The sequence below is a fragment of the Melopsittacus undulatus genome, chromosome 5 (genome assembly GCF_012275295.1).
Source record: "Melopsittacus undulatus isolate bMelUnd1 chromosome 5, bMelUnd1.mat.Z, whole genome shotgun sequence".
Lineage (NCBI taxonomy): Eukaryota > Metazoa > Chordata > Aves > Psittaciformes > Psittaculidae > Melopsittacus > Melopsittacus undulatus.
Window position 1 is genome coordinate 14,754,152 of NC_047531.1, and position 13,693 is coordinate 14,767,844.

Sequence of the window (13,693 nt, forward strand, 5' to 3'; positions counted from 1 at the left end):
CCATTGATCTGGTTACCTTATATTTGGAAGACTGTCTCAAGATACTGTTTGCCCTAATCTTAAACAGTGGTCAGGAATTAGAACTTTTCTTCCCAGAATATTTTCAATTTCTCAGGAAGGGAAAGTCTAAGAAGTGGAAGATAAAATTTCCCACAGAAGGCCAAGACTTGGCTAATGAAGTTAAACAGAATATTCTTGATTGGCTTCACCTCCTATACACCTACCACATTAACACAATCTATACTTATGGGTGCTGCATTTCCTTACAAATACATTCACTAGTGTCTTAAACTGGGAACCCAAAGTGTCCTTGAATTCCTTAAAAGTAGTAGATAGCCGAAAAGTTGGCCTGTATGAATCACCCAAGGTCACCCATGCAGTGATGTTAGTGGTAAAGCTGCAATGAGAACCTGGACATTACTGGCTTTCGTCCTAATGGTCACTTCACCAGACCAAGATACCACCATTATAGGAGATAATGACAATAAAACACTGTAGTGCTCTCAAATTGCACAGAAACTGCACTTTCACTGTTCTGAAAAGCTATCATTCAGTCTGAAAGTTATAAAAATTGCTGGACCAATATACTCTAAGTACATAGTGTCACTTACGAATAACATGCAGTTTTTCTTAGTAAAGTTACAAAAAAGGGCAAGAAAAAGAACATGAATGTAGAATAGAAACTCCTGTTAAGATGTTAAAAAAGGAAAGAACAGTAAATAAGAGATACTAGTCAGTCTTTCTGCAAGCTCCTACTGCACTCAGATGTAACACAGGCTACAAGACACTACAAGAGCACTGAGACCACAGTTGCCCAGAACTCACTAATGTTGGAATCGCTCGACACTGCTTCCTTTTGCCAAAGGTTAGCACAGTGCAATTGATAAGCAGCACTTATGACAGACAACAGCAACCCCTTCCTGTCTGGGTGACCTCACTGTTGGCTTTTGCCATCCTCCTGCAAGATGGCTGCTCATCACTTTTGTCCCTCCCCTTCCCTGACTGATGTCATTCTCCTTTCTTGTTATTATCATCCTTCCCATCTTTCCCAGTGTCCTCCATCTCCTGGAATCTCAGATGCACATTTCATCACTTTACTCTAAGAACTTTCATCCAAAATTGGTATTTCTGCCAGCCTTCCCTTCAGCAATCCTCACCTCCCACCACCCTTATCAATAGCTAGTCCTGACCCTCTGCCACTACTTTGCTGGTTTCATCACCTTCTTCTGTCCTCTGTCTCGTCCCATACAATCCAGGCATTATGCAGTCTCTTCCTTAATTTGGTGGGGGAAAAAAAGAAGAAACAAGGGTTGAGGGAAGGACAAACCTGTATCCCACTTATTTCGGCAGCTATTCTGCCATCTCTGCCACTCTTTTTAAGCTCCCTGACTGCATTCACTACCTGGAGTCAGTCTCCTTGGCTTTCACCAATTGTTTTCATTGAACCTTACTTTCAGCCTGACCTCTAATGACCTCTCCACCTAATGCTGTGAATCAGCAGCTATGTTTCTCCCTCAGCTTTGATGTGACTTCATTCTCCACTTGGCCTATCATGTTTCTTTCTTTATCAAGAGGTTCCAATCTGCTCATGTTGACTGGCTATCACTGACAATTACCACTGACAATTAGATTTTCAAGAAACAGCCTTTGTACTTTCTCCCAAGCTGCTCTTCCCTTCTGACAATCCATCCCCCTGTTATTTTTCAGCTCTTTTAAAACTTCATTTTTCAAATATATCTCTCTCCCTCTCTCTCCTTTTCCCTTTCTTCTCTCCCAGCCCTCACAAAGCCTGAACATGCTGGGATCTCCTTGCCCATCATGCTTACCAGCACTGCCTCATCAACTCTTTGGAATCCCACTTGCCTGTAATCCCATTTGTCTGCACCCATCTTGTGTTATCTTTTAATTGTTTGCTTTTAGTTGCTTTTTCACAGATCCTAAAGGGGTAATTGTCTATGAGGAGGCTATTAAGCAACGTGGTTATATATAAATACAAATTACAGCAGGAGTTTAGATTTCATTGTTGTAACAGAGTAAGTAGTATGAAGACCTTGTCATGAAGAAACAAGAACAAAAAAGCTTTATGAGAAGTGGGCCTTAAAAACACATTTCTTAGATATGCTGGGCATACAAGTGCAATGTATACACCAGCTGCATGGCATGCATCCACTGTCTTTAGAACTTAAGGTTTATAGAACCCTGCCTTCACTGAAAGCAGTAGGCATTTTATTACCTATTTCAGTATGGTCAAGGCTTTTCCATCTGAGTCTTACCATACACACTTTTTCAATATTTGCAAAGAAGCATTCAAGTAGAATATATATAACAATACCATTTCATAGTTACATTCAGTGACTAGAAATTATCTTGACAGCTTGGTTTCTAATTCTGTATTAGGTTTGAATGCTAAGTCTGACAATAGTCAGGTACCAAAGCCAATGTTTAATGGATCACATACATTGCTCATTTTTTGTGGTAGTTTCAGTCTCCTCTGAAATTTAAATGAATAAATTATTTAGCAGCCAGAACTTGTCCTTAGATGGCATAACTTAGATGTCAATACCACCCAAAGCAGCCACATTTGCCAAACCTGTCTTGCATGAAATGGGCTGAGGATATTTGCATAAGAAAAATGTCAAAGCAGGAAATTAACTCCTTCAGGGGGTTCATACAATCAAATATTGCAGTAATTGTTATTGTACTAGCATTTAACTGATGCCAAAGGATCAAAACATTCCCACCAACACTGTGTTTACCAGTTAGACTGGTGGTCTTCCCAACCGAAGGGGTAATGGGCTTTTCTGTGATACCACATTTAAGTTAGTATGCTATAAAGCAAATTTAACATGAAATTTTAATACAAGAGGCACAAAACTGAAATGTTTTCTGCAATACCAAAGGAAACAACAAATCTCAGCTTCTGTCACAATGTACTTCTTAGAGGATGGTCATCTATATAGAACAGTTGCCACAAAAAATGGTGCATGTCTTGCTGGAGATGAACATTGGAAAGAGAGACTGAATACTGACTGGAGCAGACCATTTGAGCCCCTTGTATGTGTAAATGCTAACTACACTGAAGTACCAGAGTGTCTGAAATGTGGAAGAATTGTGAGGAGCTTCCACACCTATTTACACCCTGATGAAATTCCTCACACCAAGACTGGGCTGACAAGGATTTGCTCAACTCATTCATTCCTTTTACATGCATTTCTTTCCAGCTATTAAGAACAGAAGCTACTCACAGAAAACACTGAAAGAAAAACAAGTTTCAAAAATTTGATTGTGGCCAAATAACCTATCTGGAGGAAATCCTGAGGCTGCTGAGTTTAATAAGTATTACTGCTGCACAAGGTGTTTGGTACAGGAGCCAGCCTAAAATGTGTACTGCTTCCAGTCCACCCCTATGTAAAGAAGTGGGGATAAGGACTCAGCTCCAGCACTACACCACACTTTACTGCAGATGACCTTAGCACCACTTAGGAGCTTATAAGAAGGTTTACAAATGAGTCCAAAAACATTATTTACAACTACATAGCATAGCAAGCTATTACTAAATGTCCCTCTCCTTCCTTGCATCAAGATTTTATATTCACTTACTGTATTCTAGTGTGATACTTCATGCCCTGCAAAGGGCTTGAGCTGTCCCTGTTTGGTCTCAACTGCACTACATTATTTTGGGGAGTCTAAGAAAAGTTGCTCTCTATATGTGTGTGCATATATATATATATGTATATAAATACATATATTCCCTCTTGAAACCAATCAAAAGATTGCTTTTGCCCACAGACTATGGCAGAAATTACAAGCCCTCCTATGCCATGCTCTCACTGAGAACTGGTTAAGTAAAAAACATAAACACTTATGTAAATTATAAAGACCTTGTAGTCTTTATTGAGACAATTTTCCACAAAAGAGGGAAAATTCTGCTTGAGTAGGAAGCTTAGGAACTGAGCCAGTTACATGGATTACATATCAAATGGTACGCTACTTTCTCTTTTTCTTGGTTGCTTTGTGCCCATCTTGCTGTAGCTATGACTGAATATGTTAATCAAAATCCTATAGAACTGTACTCATTTGTGTGTGTTTACTTTCTATGTACATAATCATCTTACAAAAGGAGCATTTCTGCTTTGTGCTAGATGTCTTACTATGTAATTTAAAGTTGCAGTTACTGAAATATCCTATTCTAGCAGTCCCACCACTACTGATTCTATTGCCCAGTCATTATAATAAATTATTATACAGGACCTAAATATACATTTCCAGTCTCTGATCTCCAAACAGTCCTGCAGTCAGAGAAATAAAATGTTCCCTGTGATGTGCCCTAAGAAATTGCATTTAGTATTCTGGATCAACAAACAGGAGGATTTTCCAAAGTTTAAAGGCTTTCACAGAGAATTCAGGAAACATGTAATTGTAGAGAGCTTTAACTCAAAAACCAGGATTTGTGTGTCTGTTACACATGAAATGCTTATGGAAATGAGGAAGCGCATGCACTGATATACCTGTCCATAATCAGTTCAAAGCTACAAATATGTTTTACTATTAAATATGTATTTTAAAGAGTATACAAACCTGATTGAGCATAAAATCAAATGCTCAACTGGTAATCAGTGGGATGGAATGGAGTAGCTGAGATGGCATGCATTTTCCACAAAAACCCCAAATTAAAAATAAAACAGATCTTCTCAGTCACTTCTGAGGGGCCAACAAAGCATGAAATATCAACCAGATCACAAAAAACATTTACCTTTGGGCCTCTGCTTCTTCTGTTTTGAGAAGACAAGCACGTATCACCTGTCTGTAGCCTATGAATGTTGTCTAGGCATTCCTTATCTCTGTTCACTGCTGAATTTCACCCTCTTAGTACTCAGAGTATGCACAACCAAAGTCCAACTTAAACTTAACATGAAGAGGGTCACAGGGCTGTGATGGGCTGTGATAGGAGGTGGCTCCTTTAGGGGATAATGACAGTTTTTTAACTGGCTCATATACAGGAGTGAAAAGTTTGTCGTATCCTCAAACCTACTGCCCAGAATAGTCATAAAATATCTGTGCCACCCTCTTAAACTATGTGAAGGACCTGATCTGCTGAGATAGTGCAAAACTTTATATTTTTAGCAATTTCTTCAATTTGCATAAGGATGTTAGCATGCCTGAGCTTGATGGCTGCAGAATGAAAATAAAAGGGCTCAGGAAATGCTGCAGTTAATGGTGGCTTTAAAATTGTATCTGTACAACATAATACGTACTGGGAAAAATTAGGCAAGCTGACAGTTTATAACCATGGATAAAATGCAATACATATACATGTACCATATATGATACATATATTGCAAAGATAACCTTAACAGATCTATTTCTGGTATTTTTTCTCTCCCATCCAACATACTTGTATTTCAGAGTTTGCCTTTACATTCCTAAATTGAAATTTGGAAATAAGAGAAAGAATGAACTGAAAGCATGTGATTGTTTGGGTTTTTTGGTTTTTTTTTGCATCATAGATCATTTACATTCTTCAGACATAAACTTTATGGGGTTATTAAAGTGTGGCTACAACAATGTCACATATAGATAGTGTCATAACTGAAATTCAAATGAATTATTTTATATTTGTGATTTTTAACTCCACATTACAGCAGAACTTGTTTTAGCCAACCAATGAAAGGATGAAAAAAAATACGCATCTTTAACTGGATGGCTCTTTATTAAAGGTGAAGTAGACTTTTCATGAATTAGCACATAATTTTGAATAACCTCTGGAGACAGTAACTTTCCAAATATTTGGAAAAGTTTTGTTGTAGCTGATGCAGTTTGTTGAAGATTATATCAGTTGAATTCTGGTTTTACCTTTCTTAGGCTTATTAAATACAAAGCATAGCACAAAACCAGTGATGCGAAGAGTAAGTCTCTCACTGGACCGCATCAGCCAACTCACTGTGTAAAGGCATTGTTCTTTAAAAGCATCAAGTACCTAAAATCACTAAGTACTGAAAATGTCAATAATTGTTTTGTTATCTAAATTTTATGAGACATATGGACAACTGCAATTATTTTATTTCAAATGGCTGATGATTGTTGTTATTTATTTCCTCATTGGACTATAAAAAAATCTAACTTATTTACTGTGGCACTCCTTTGATCATTGTATATTTACGTAATTACACAGTTCAGCCAAACTAAGAACACCAGAAAACCACTTTACTCTTTATAATGAGCAAACTTTAAAATTCACCCCTGCTTTTCCACACTGGGTACTTAAAAGCCTTTGTCCACTTAAATGGGCAGCTTCATCTTTTTTTTTTTCCTAAATATAAAGCATGAGCTATTTTCAGGCCACTCAAGTAAAGTCATGGTGTGTAATATCAAACTCTTTGATTTGTTGCTGGCATATGCTTTGCAAAATGTCATCTCCTGTTGTTAATGGTCATGGCCAGAGAATGCTTATGATCATTAGTGATTTGTATCACTGGTTTCTTCACACTCAGAATCACTTCAGTAAACACAAGCAGAGAACATACTGAATTTTAGTTTTGAAGAACCATACCTCAAATGAGCCTTCTCTTTTCTCTGAAAAGTCAATCAGATTAGCAGTGTACATGTATACAGCTCTCAATGAATATAAACTAGAAGGAAGTTGTCTGTGGTATGCAGAATTGTACAGTCAACTCTTGGTAGTCTGTGGGTGTGTAAACCAGGTTGCATATTAGCAGTGCTATGCTAAAAGAAAAAAGGAAAACCACACCATTTTTCTTTGAATTCTGACCTCACTCTTTACTTCAGCTTAACTTCCCTCCTTGATAAATGTAACAAACACAGGAAGTCCTTACCTAATGTGCATACGCTTTATATTACCTATGTTATAGCTTTATGTGGGTTAGGATACTCAATTTCTATTTTCAATAACTAAGAGTTGACTGTGCAACCATGAAAGAGCCCAGCAACCCACAGTTTTATTTGACATTTGCTAAAAAACAATTGCTTGTCAAAATATCTAATTCACCTTAAAAAGCATCAGAGTCCCGCTTTATATTATTTTTTTAAACCCATGAGTAATAACCGCTTGCTGCAATACTGGACTTCTATTAATATAAGTAAAATGTTCAGATGCTTGAAAGGCAAAGCAAAGAGAATACAAGGGAACAAACTCAATGCACTTAAAAGGAGACAGAGTCAGTGGACTCGTCTGCCCCCAAAGACTAGAGACTGGTGGAAAGCTATTTTATAATTAGATTCTGTAGCTGTACCAAAACCCTTGTATTAATTGCCTAGCTGTACATTTTATTCATTTAGATGGTCATTAGCACCGAGTATGCTTTAAAAAAATCATCTGCTCCTAGGCAATGCAACAATAATAGAGGTCTCTTCATGAAGGAGTTAGGAGAGGGGAAGTTGTTTCCTGTTGCCCCCTTCCCCATTCTCATTTTAATCTGCAGAACATAAACAGCATCTGTTTCACAGCAAAGCCAAAAGACAGTGACATGGAATGATGACTCCATGAACTACTAATGCAGCTGGAAGGAACTGGTGGTCTCTCTGTCTTCAGGAAGGGAACACAGACACTAACAAACCTTGGGAAGATGCTGCAGGAGCTTATCTGCTGAGGAGGAGGGATGGCTGAGGCATCTTGTAAGGAGCAGGAGGAAGATAAGACTCACTATATGAAACACTTAATTTTGAAGAAGGATTGACAGAGAGGCTGTCAAAAGGCCAGTGGGGCAACACAGGGCAGGAAAGCAACAGGGGCAGACAGTCTTTCCTCCACTGAATCTGTTCTTACTCTTTTTTTATGCCACCAGGAAAATTAAAGCTACTAACTTCACATTACCCATGAGCATACAGATATAAAATAGTATGACATTCTTTGCTGTTCTAAAAGAAAAGAATAACCTACCAGCCCTGTATTTTAACTTTGGCAACAGCTTAACTCCTGTATCGAAGCAAAAGGCTTTTCATACTGTGACACAACAATGCACTGAATTGGAATAAACCTTCTTGCTCCTTTGAATTTATACCCTAGTATGTTAGGTTTGATAGGCTGACTGGGATCAAAATGCCAAAACCTGCAAGCTGCTTTAATTCAGGTATACATACAATTCTTGTAGGAATGTCTCTAAGCTACTTGACATCCAGTGCCAGTGAGTTCCATTGAGTAATAACTGCACAAATATTACTTCATATGTTGCATTTTAATTTCCTTGAACATCCTCTTGTTCTTTTAACAACAGAGAAAATAAAAGGAAATACTTCAGTTGCTTGCTGACTGCTTACTGGAACAATTATAAAAATTTATTTAAAAAAAGTACTTCTCCTCTGCCACGTAGTAATACAGTTGCACATTTTGCAGCTAGCCGAAGGAATTATATTCATATCAAAAGAAAAACATTTAGCAAAATATTTGCTTTCAGACTTGTTTACTGTTTATTATTTTAATTTACATCAGTTACTGCTTGCAAAACTTCCAGGGAAATAATTCTGAATTGTTTTTATTTTTTCTTTTCCCACTGCATAGTAATTACAGCCTTCTTAGTATTTCAGAAGCATAGTACTATAGAAATGTTAGGGCCTGCTTCTGCTCCAAATGAAGTTAATGGGAAAACACCAACTGACTTTATTAGGAGTTAGGTCAGGCCCCAGATCTGCAGCTTTTGAAATTTCATAGTTGAAAATTTTCTGGCTAATCTTCAAAACCGACTACTTCTACAACTATAACACTATTTACAACTTTATTTATATGTACTTCTTTATTACAATATGTAATATCAATGTTCCTTGTAAAGGTTACTATTTTATAGAAATTAGACTGAAGTTATTGCCAATCAACCTTTTAATAAACTTAAGTGGGATAACTTTCAGATTTTTTCTCCACATACGATCCAGGTTTTATTCACTCTTGCTATCTTTGACAATTACTTAACTACCTTAATTTCAAAGCCTTTTTCAGTGTAATAAAAAAGTCCTTTTGGTAGAAGTTTATTGGTCCCATTTCAAATTACGTTCTGAAACATTCTTGTACTGATGAGGACTCATTATTTTAGCAATTTTTCTGTTTCAACACAGTATATAAAGCCATGCCTCTCAACCAATCAACCTCAGTATAAAAGTGTAAGTGAGGTCAAACAGATTGCTCACCAAATCTTTGATCAAATTGTCTGATCACATATAGACACAACTCTCTGAATTGTTGCATATGTTGTATAATGTTATACAAATTTAAGCGTTTCCATTATTGACTGCTGCTTGTGTATGTCTATATTAACTTGCTGGTCATAAAAATACAACAAAGGACAAGATATACCAATACTGAATTAAGACCTCTAGTCTTGTCTCTCCAGAAATTAAGGAAAATACATGTTCTTTGTGATTGACCAACTCATGATGTTGTGCTTCAAATATACACATTTTCCAAAATTAAACTGTGAAGTTAATGTCAAATACTGTGTTGTAACTTTAAATATAGCTGACATATTAGAACAGATAAATGGGTAATTATGATAAACTACACAATAGTGCTACTGTAGATAATATCATTTATCAATCCTGTGGTCCCCATCATTCATGCATTTACAGTTTGGGAATACAGTGACTGCAAAGGATAATAATTCATAATGGCTACATTCTCAGTACTTCATGCTACCTCACTAGACAAAATAAAAAAGGTTAATTGTATAACTGGAAAAATGTAAAATTTTATTCCAAGAAAATTAACAAGCTACACAGGTAAATTTTGGCAAATGCAACTTTATATTGAAATCCACACATCTGTATCTTAAAGAAGGAAAGACTCACAGACTCTAATGTTTTTCTAAAATACTAAGAAATCATATTATATGCTTTCACAAGTTAAAACTTAAATAATTTAAAACAACCAATACACCAAAATGTGCAGAAAATATAAACAAGACTGTGCCTTCAGTAGAATAAATGCTTCACAAATTGTGCAAGATATCATACTAAGGCTGCGGTCTCCCCATGACAGCTGTCTTAAAATATAAACATACATCAACTGCCTGTGTTTCTCAGAACAAACTAGAAAGGGCGGCACACCTAGAAAAAAATCATATAATCCCAGTGATGTGCATACTGATTTTGGGAACCACTGGAGTATAAAGGAAAAAAGAGGACTAAGTGATCTTTCATGCACTCCCAAACGACTGACCAGAGTTATTGATTCAGTTTTCCTTGCTTATTTGCTTCAATGCTAAACAAAATGGAAGATACTAGATAACCCTTTAAGGCAACATGTGTTTATTCTGTATAACTGTTCAATTATGACTGGATATTATCATTAACGTTGCCTAACAGACTGATATCTAGCTTTTTAAAAAATATAAGAGTCTACTAAACTTTATACCAAATCAGCAAAAAACACAGAATACAGTTAAATGTTAGTAATTTCACTGTTAGGGAAAATGGTATTTAGAAAGAGTAATATATTTTGGGGGAAAAAAAAAAGAAAAAAAGAAAAAAAAAAGTCTAAATCTGACCAAAAATACTGCTTTGGAATGCTCCCCAAAACTTACTCACAAGGCAAACAGATTTGTAAGTATGATAATCCAATAATGCATGGCACATCTTTAATCAGTTACAGTACTTGAGTCCCCAGTTTTCAGTCTTTGCAAAACAATAATTGTATGAAATGTTTTAAAGGTCTTCAAATGTCTAAAATTAGTTTTATCAACACATTAACCTCATATCAACTTAATTTATTAAGATGTCCAATGCTAATCTTTTTGATGGTCTTATTTTATGTAGTGATATACATAGCATTTAGCACTGATACTTAGCACCTGCTACTTTCATAATCTAGATTTTAACCACATAAAGGAATTCAGGGCAGTAGTTCAGTCCTTTGTTCTTAATTACAAACCTTCAGCAGTGGTCAGCAGGAACATGTTTAGGTTTAAAATAGGATTAGAGGTGAGCTATTGCAAAGACTGCAGAATGTTGCCCAAATCCTTACAACTGCTGACATCCCATTCTTGATTTTCTCCTCAAGACATGGCTACAGGCCACAATTGCTTAGCAGAGAATGGTAGTGTTTCACAAGGCTAAAGATTTACAGATGCTCCCTCATATAACACAGTAAGGTTCCCTTGGTAACCTGGATTTTCTGCAGTAAAGAAGGGTTGTGCTGAAACAGCGCCTCAGCTCCCTGTTGGAGAAAATGCAGACAAAAGGATTGATTCCAGCTTGGGCAAAACTCATCCAGACAGCGGCCGTTAGAAATCCCCCTGGTACTACAGGCCCTCTTGCAAAAACTCTCCAGTAACAGGCTACCAAATAGGGACCCCACAAGGTCAGAAAGAGGAATGTCATGATGTAGAACATTCTGCTGATTCTCTTCTCCATTTTGAACTCATCTAAAACCAGTAGCCTTCTCCTGCCTGTGGTGTTCGCATTTTGCCTGATTCCCAGCAAGGTTGGAGGTGTGGGACCCCTTCCAAATCCAGCCAGCCAATTAGCAGCTGCTTGACCACTCGCTCCAGGACCATGAAAAGTCCAGTTCTGGCTCACTGCTGCAACAAATTGGACTGGCTTCATTTTCCTGCGATCGTGAACAAAAAATATCAGCTTGAGGTAGACAAGCTGTGTGGCTAGGAGGATAAGGGCAAGAAGAAGCATAAATCCCAAGGAATCATTAGCCCTGAAGGAACGATGCTGGAAAGTGCATTGGTCTTCCTCCCTAATGAACGAGTAGGTGCCCACATCTAAAACTGGGGGGAAAGCCATGGCTACAGAGAGGGTCCACACCATACAGATAACAGCCAAACAGGTCCAGAAGGTCAGTCTTTTTGTATAAAAACGGTGGTGGGCAATAGCTAAGTATCTGGTGACGCTTATGCAGAATAACATGAAAGCAGTGTGAAAGCAGGACAAAACCCCCAAAAAGGCAATCACTTTGCAAGTAAGAGTCCCGTACGTCCAAGTAGAGCCATTTTTTACAGAGGTGAAAACAAATGGGAAACAAATTGCAGATCTGAGTATATCTGAGCAGCAAAGATCCAACAGGAAGTAGTAAGGAGCTCTATGCAAGGTCTTATCTTTGACTAGCAAAATGGAGATCAGAAGGTTACCCACCACACTGACTCCTATTATGAAACCCAGTGAAGTCAGTTTCAGAAAAGCTGTTAAAGGAGAGAGATTTTGTAAAATGTTGTCAGCTGCATGGCTGTAGTTCGCCATAGATGGATGGATGATATGTATATTGCCTCAGTCAAGTCTCATGATCTATATTTAAGAACAAGGAAAAAATAGATCCATACATCTTACTGAAAATGTAATCCACAAACAGAACTGATCTTGTGTCTAGTCATACAGTACATCCTCTTCTTTCTGATTTGTCATGCCATCAAAATATCTGAAAAAAAATCGAGCTATCAGTTCTTAAGTTAACAAGAAATGATGTCAGAAAGTGCTAACAAAGATGTTAATTTATGGACAAGCAAATGAAGTTGTAAATTTGAGTACTATTGTTTGTTTTTAAAAACCATGAGGCTTATATATATATATAGACATATATATACTTACTGTTTAGCATGATCGATTATTGGCATTTCACAGATTTGGCTTGTTACAGTTTCAGAACTGACCGGTGCCCCTTATATTTGGTAGCATATATAATTTTGCAGTTAAAGCCTCAGAGATTTTATGAATCAAAAGACTCCCAGTTTGCAAGCTCAAGAGCTAATCACTGACATCTTAAAAAAAAAAAAAGAAAAAAAAAGAAAAAGAAAACAAAGACCGCTGATATTTTGACATTACCTACATTTATTTTATGGCTACAGTATTTGTCAATGTTTTAGAGGCAGCTGCTGTGTTGATACCGATCACACCCAAAGAAACCCTGCAGAATTTATGTTTTTAACCCAAGTCACCAAAGCACATTAATCACACTGTGTTAGTTCATGCATATTGTAAGAGAAACAGTATTCACGATCCCCTTCCCTTCCTCCTATAAACCATAATTTTATCATTTAAGTTCTCAAACAAACAGGTATACCAGACAGTAGATAGCACGATGCTTTAGGGGCTCCCTCCCCCAACCCCCTCGCTTTAATGCAAATCTTTAAAGCCTCAACATAATTCATATTAAGCAACGGTCAGTGTAAATACTGAGCAAAAATGGGCAATACCCCAAGATGTAATGCCCATCCTTTCGGAAGGCTGGTTTTGGTAATGCTTAAATAAACATATAATAAATTGATATTATTATTTTTTTAGCTAATTAGGGCTCCGTGATTCCCACTAATCCTCCCAGTGAATCCTACAGGAACATATTTCATGCAATAAAATAACATACTGAACTGCCTGCTGCTGCTGGAGGGGGGTTTTGTTGTTGTTTTTTATCCTCTCCCTCCAGAGCCAGGGACAGGAGCCACAGCAGCAATGATCAGGCTCCTTCGTTATTCACACCAAGTGTTTCCTATGGTGTACAAAGGATATTCCCACTGAATCCCAGCAAAACCCTTCCATTCTTACCGTCCACAAAAGAGCCTGATTGCTGCTGTGTAAACAGAGGCTGATCAGATCATGGCATCGTTTTAAAGCCATGAAATCAGGCTCGCCCTCCCCCTGCCGCCAGCCCCGCCGCTTCCCCTCCTCTGTGGAGCTGTCCCCGCGGCGCGCCGGCCCTACCTCCGCACGGACACACGGACACACACTGGCACCGACACACTGACACACACGC

The 13,693-nt window shown here is 37.6% G+C and overlaps 1 protein-coding gene across 1 annotated transcript; it reads right to left on the reverse strand.

Annotated features, from left to right (window-relative positions):
- Positions 1-9,733: 9,733 nt before the first annotated feature.
- On the reverse strand, positions 9,734-12,359 carry GPR85 (G protein-coupled receptor 85). Its single transcript, XM_034063009.1, has one exon. The coding sequence runs from the start codon at positions 12,187-12,189 to the stop codon at positions 11,077-11,079; it is 1,113 nt and encodes a 370-aa protein (XP_033918900.1). The 5' UTR covers positions 12,190-12,359; the 3' UTR covers positions 9,734-11,076.
- Between the last annotated feature and the right edge of the window lie 1,334 nt (positions 12,360-13,693).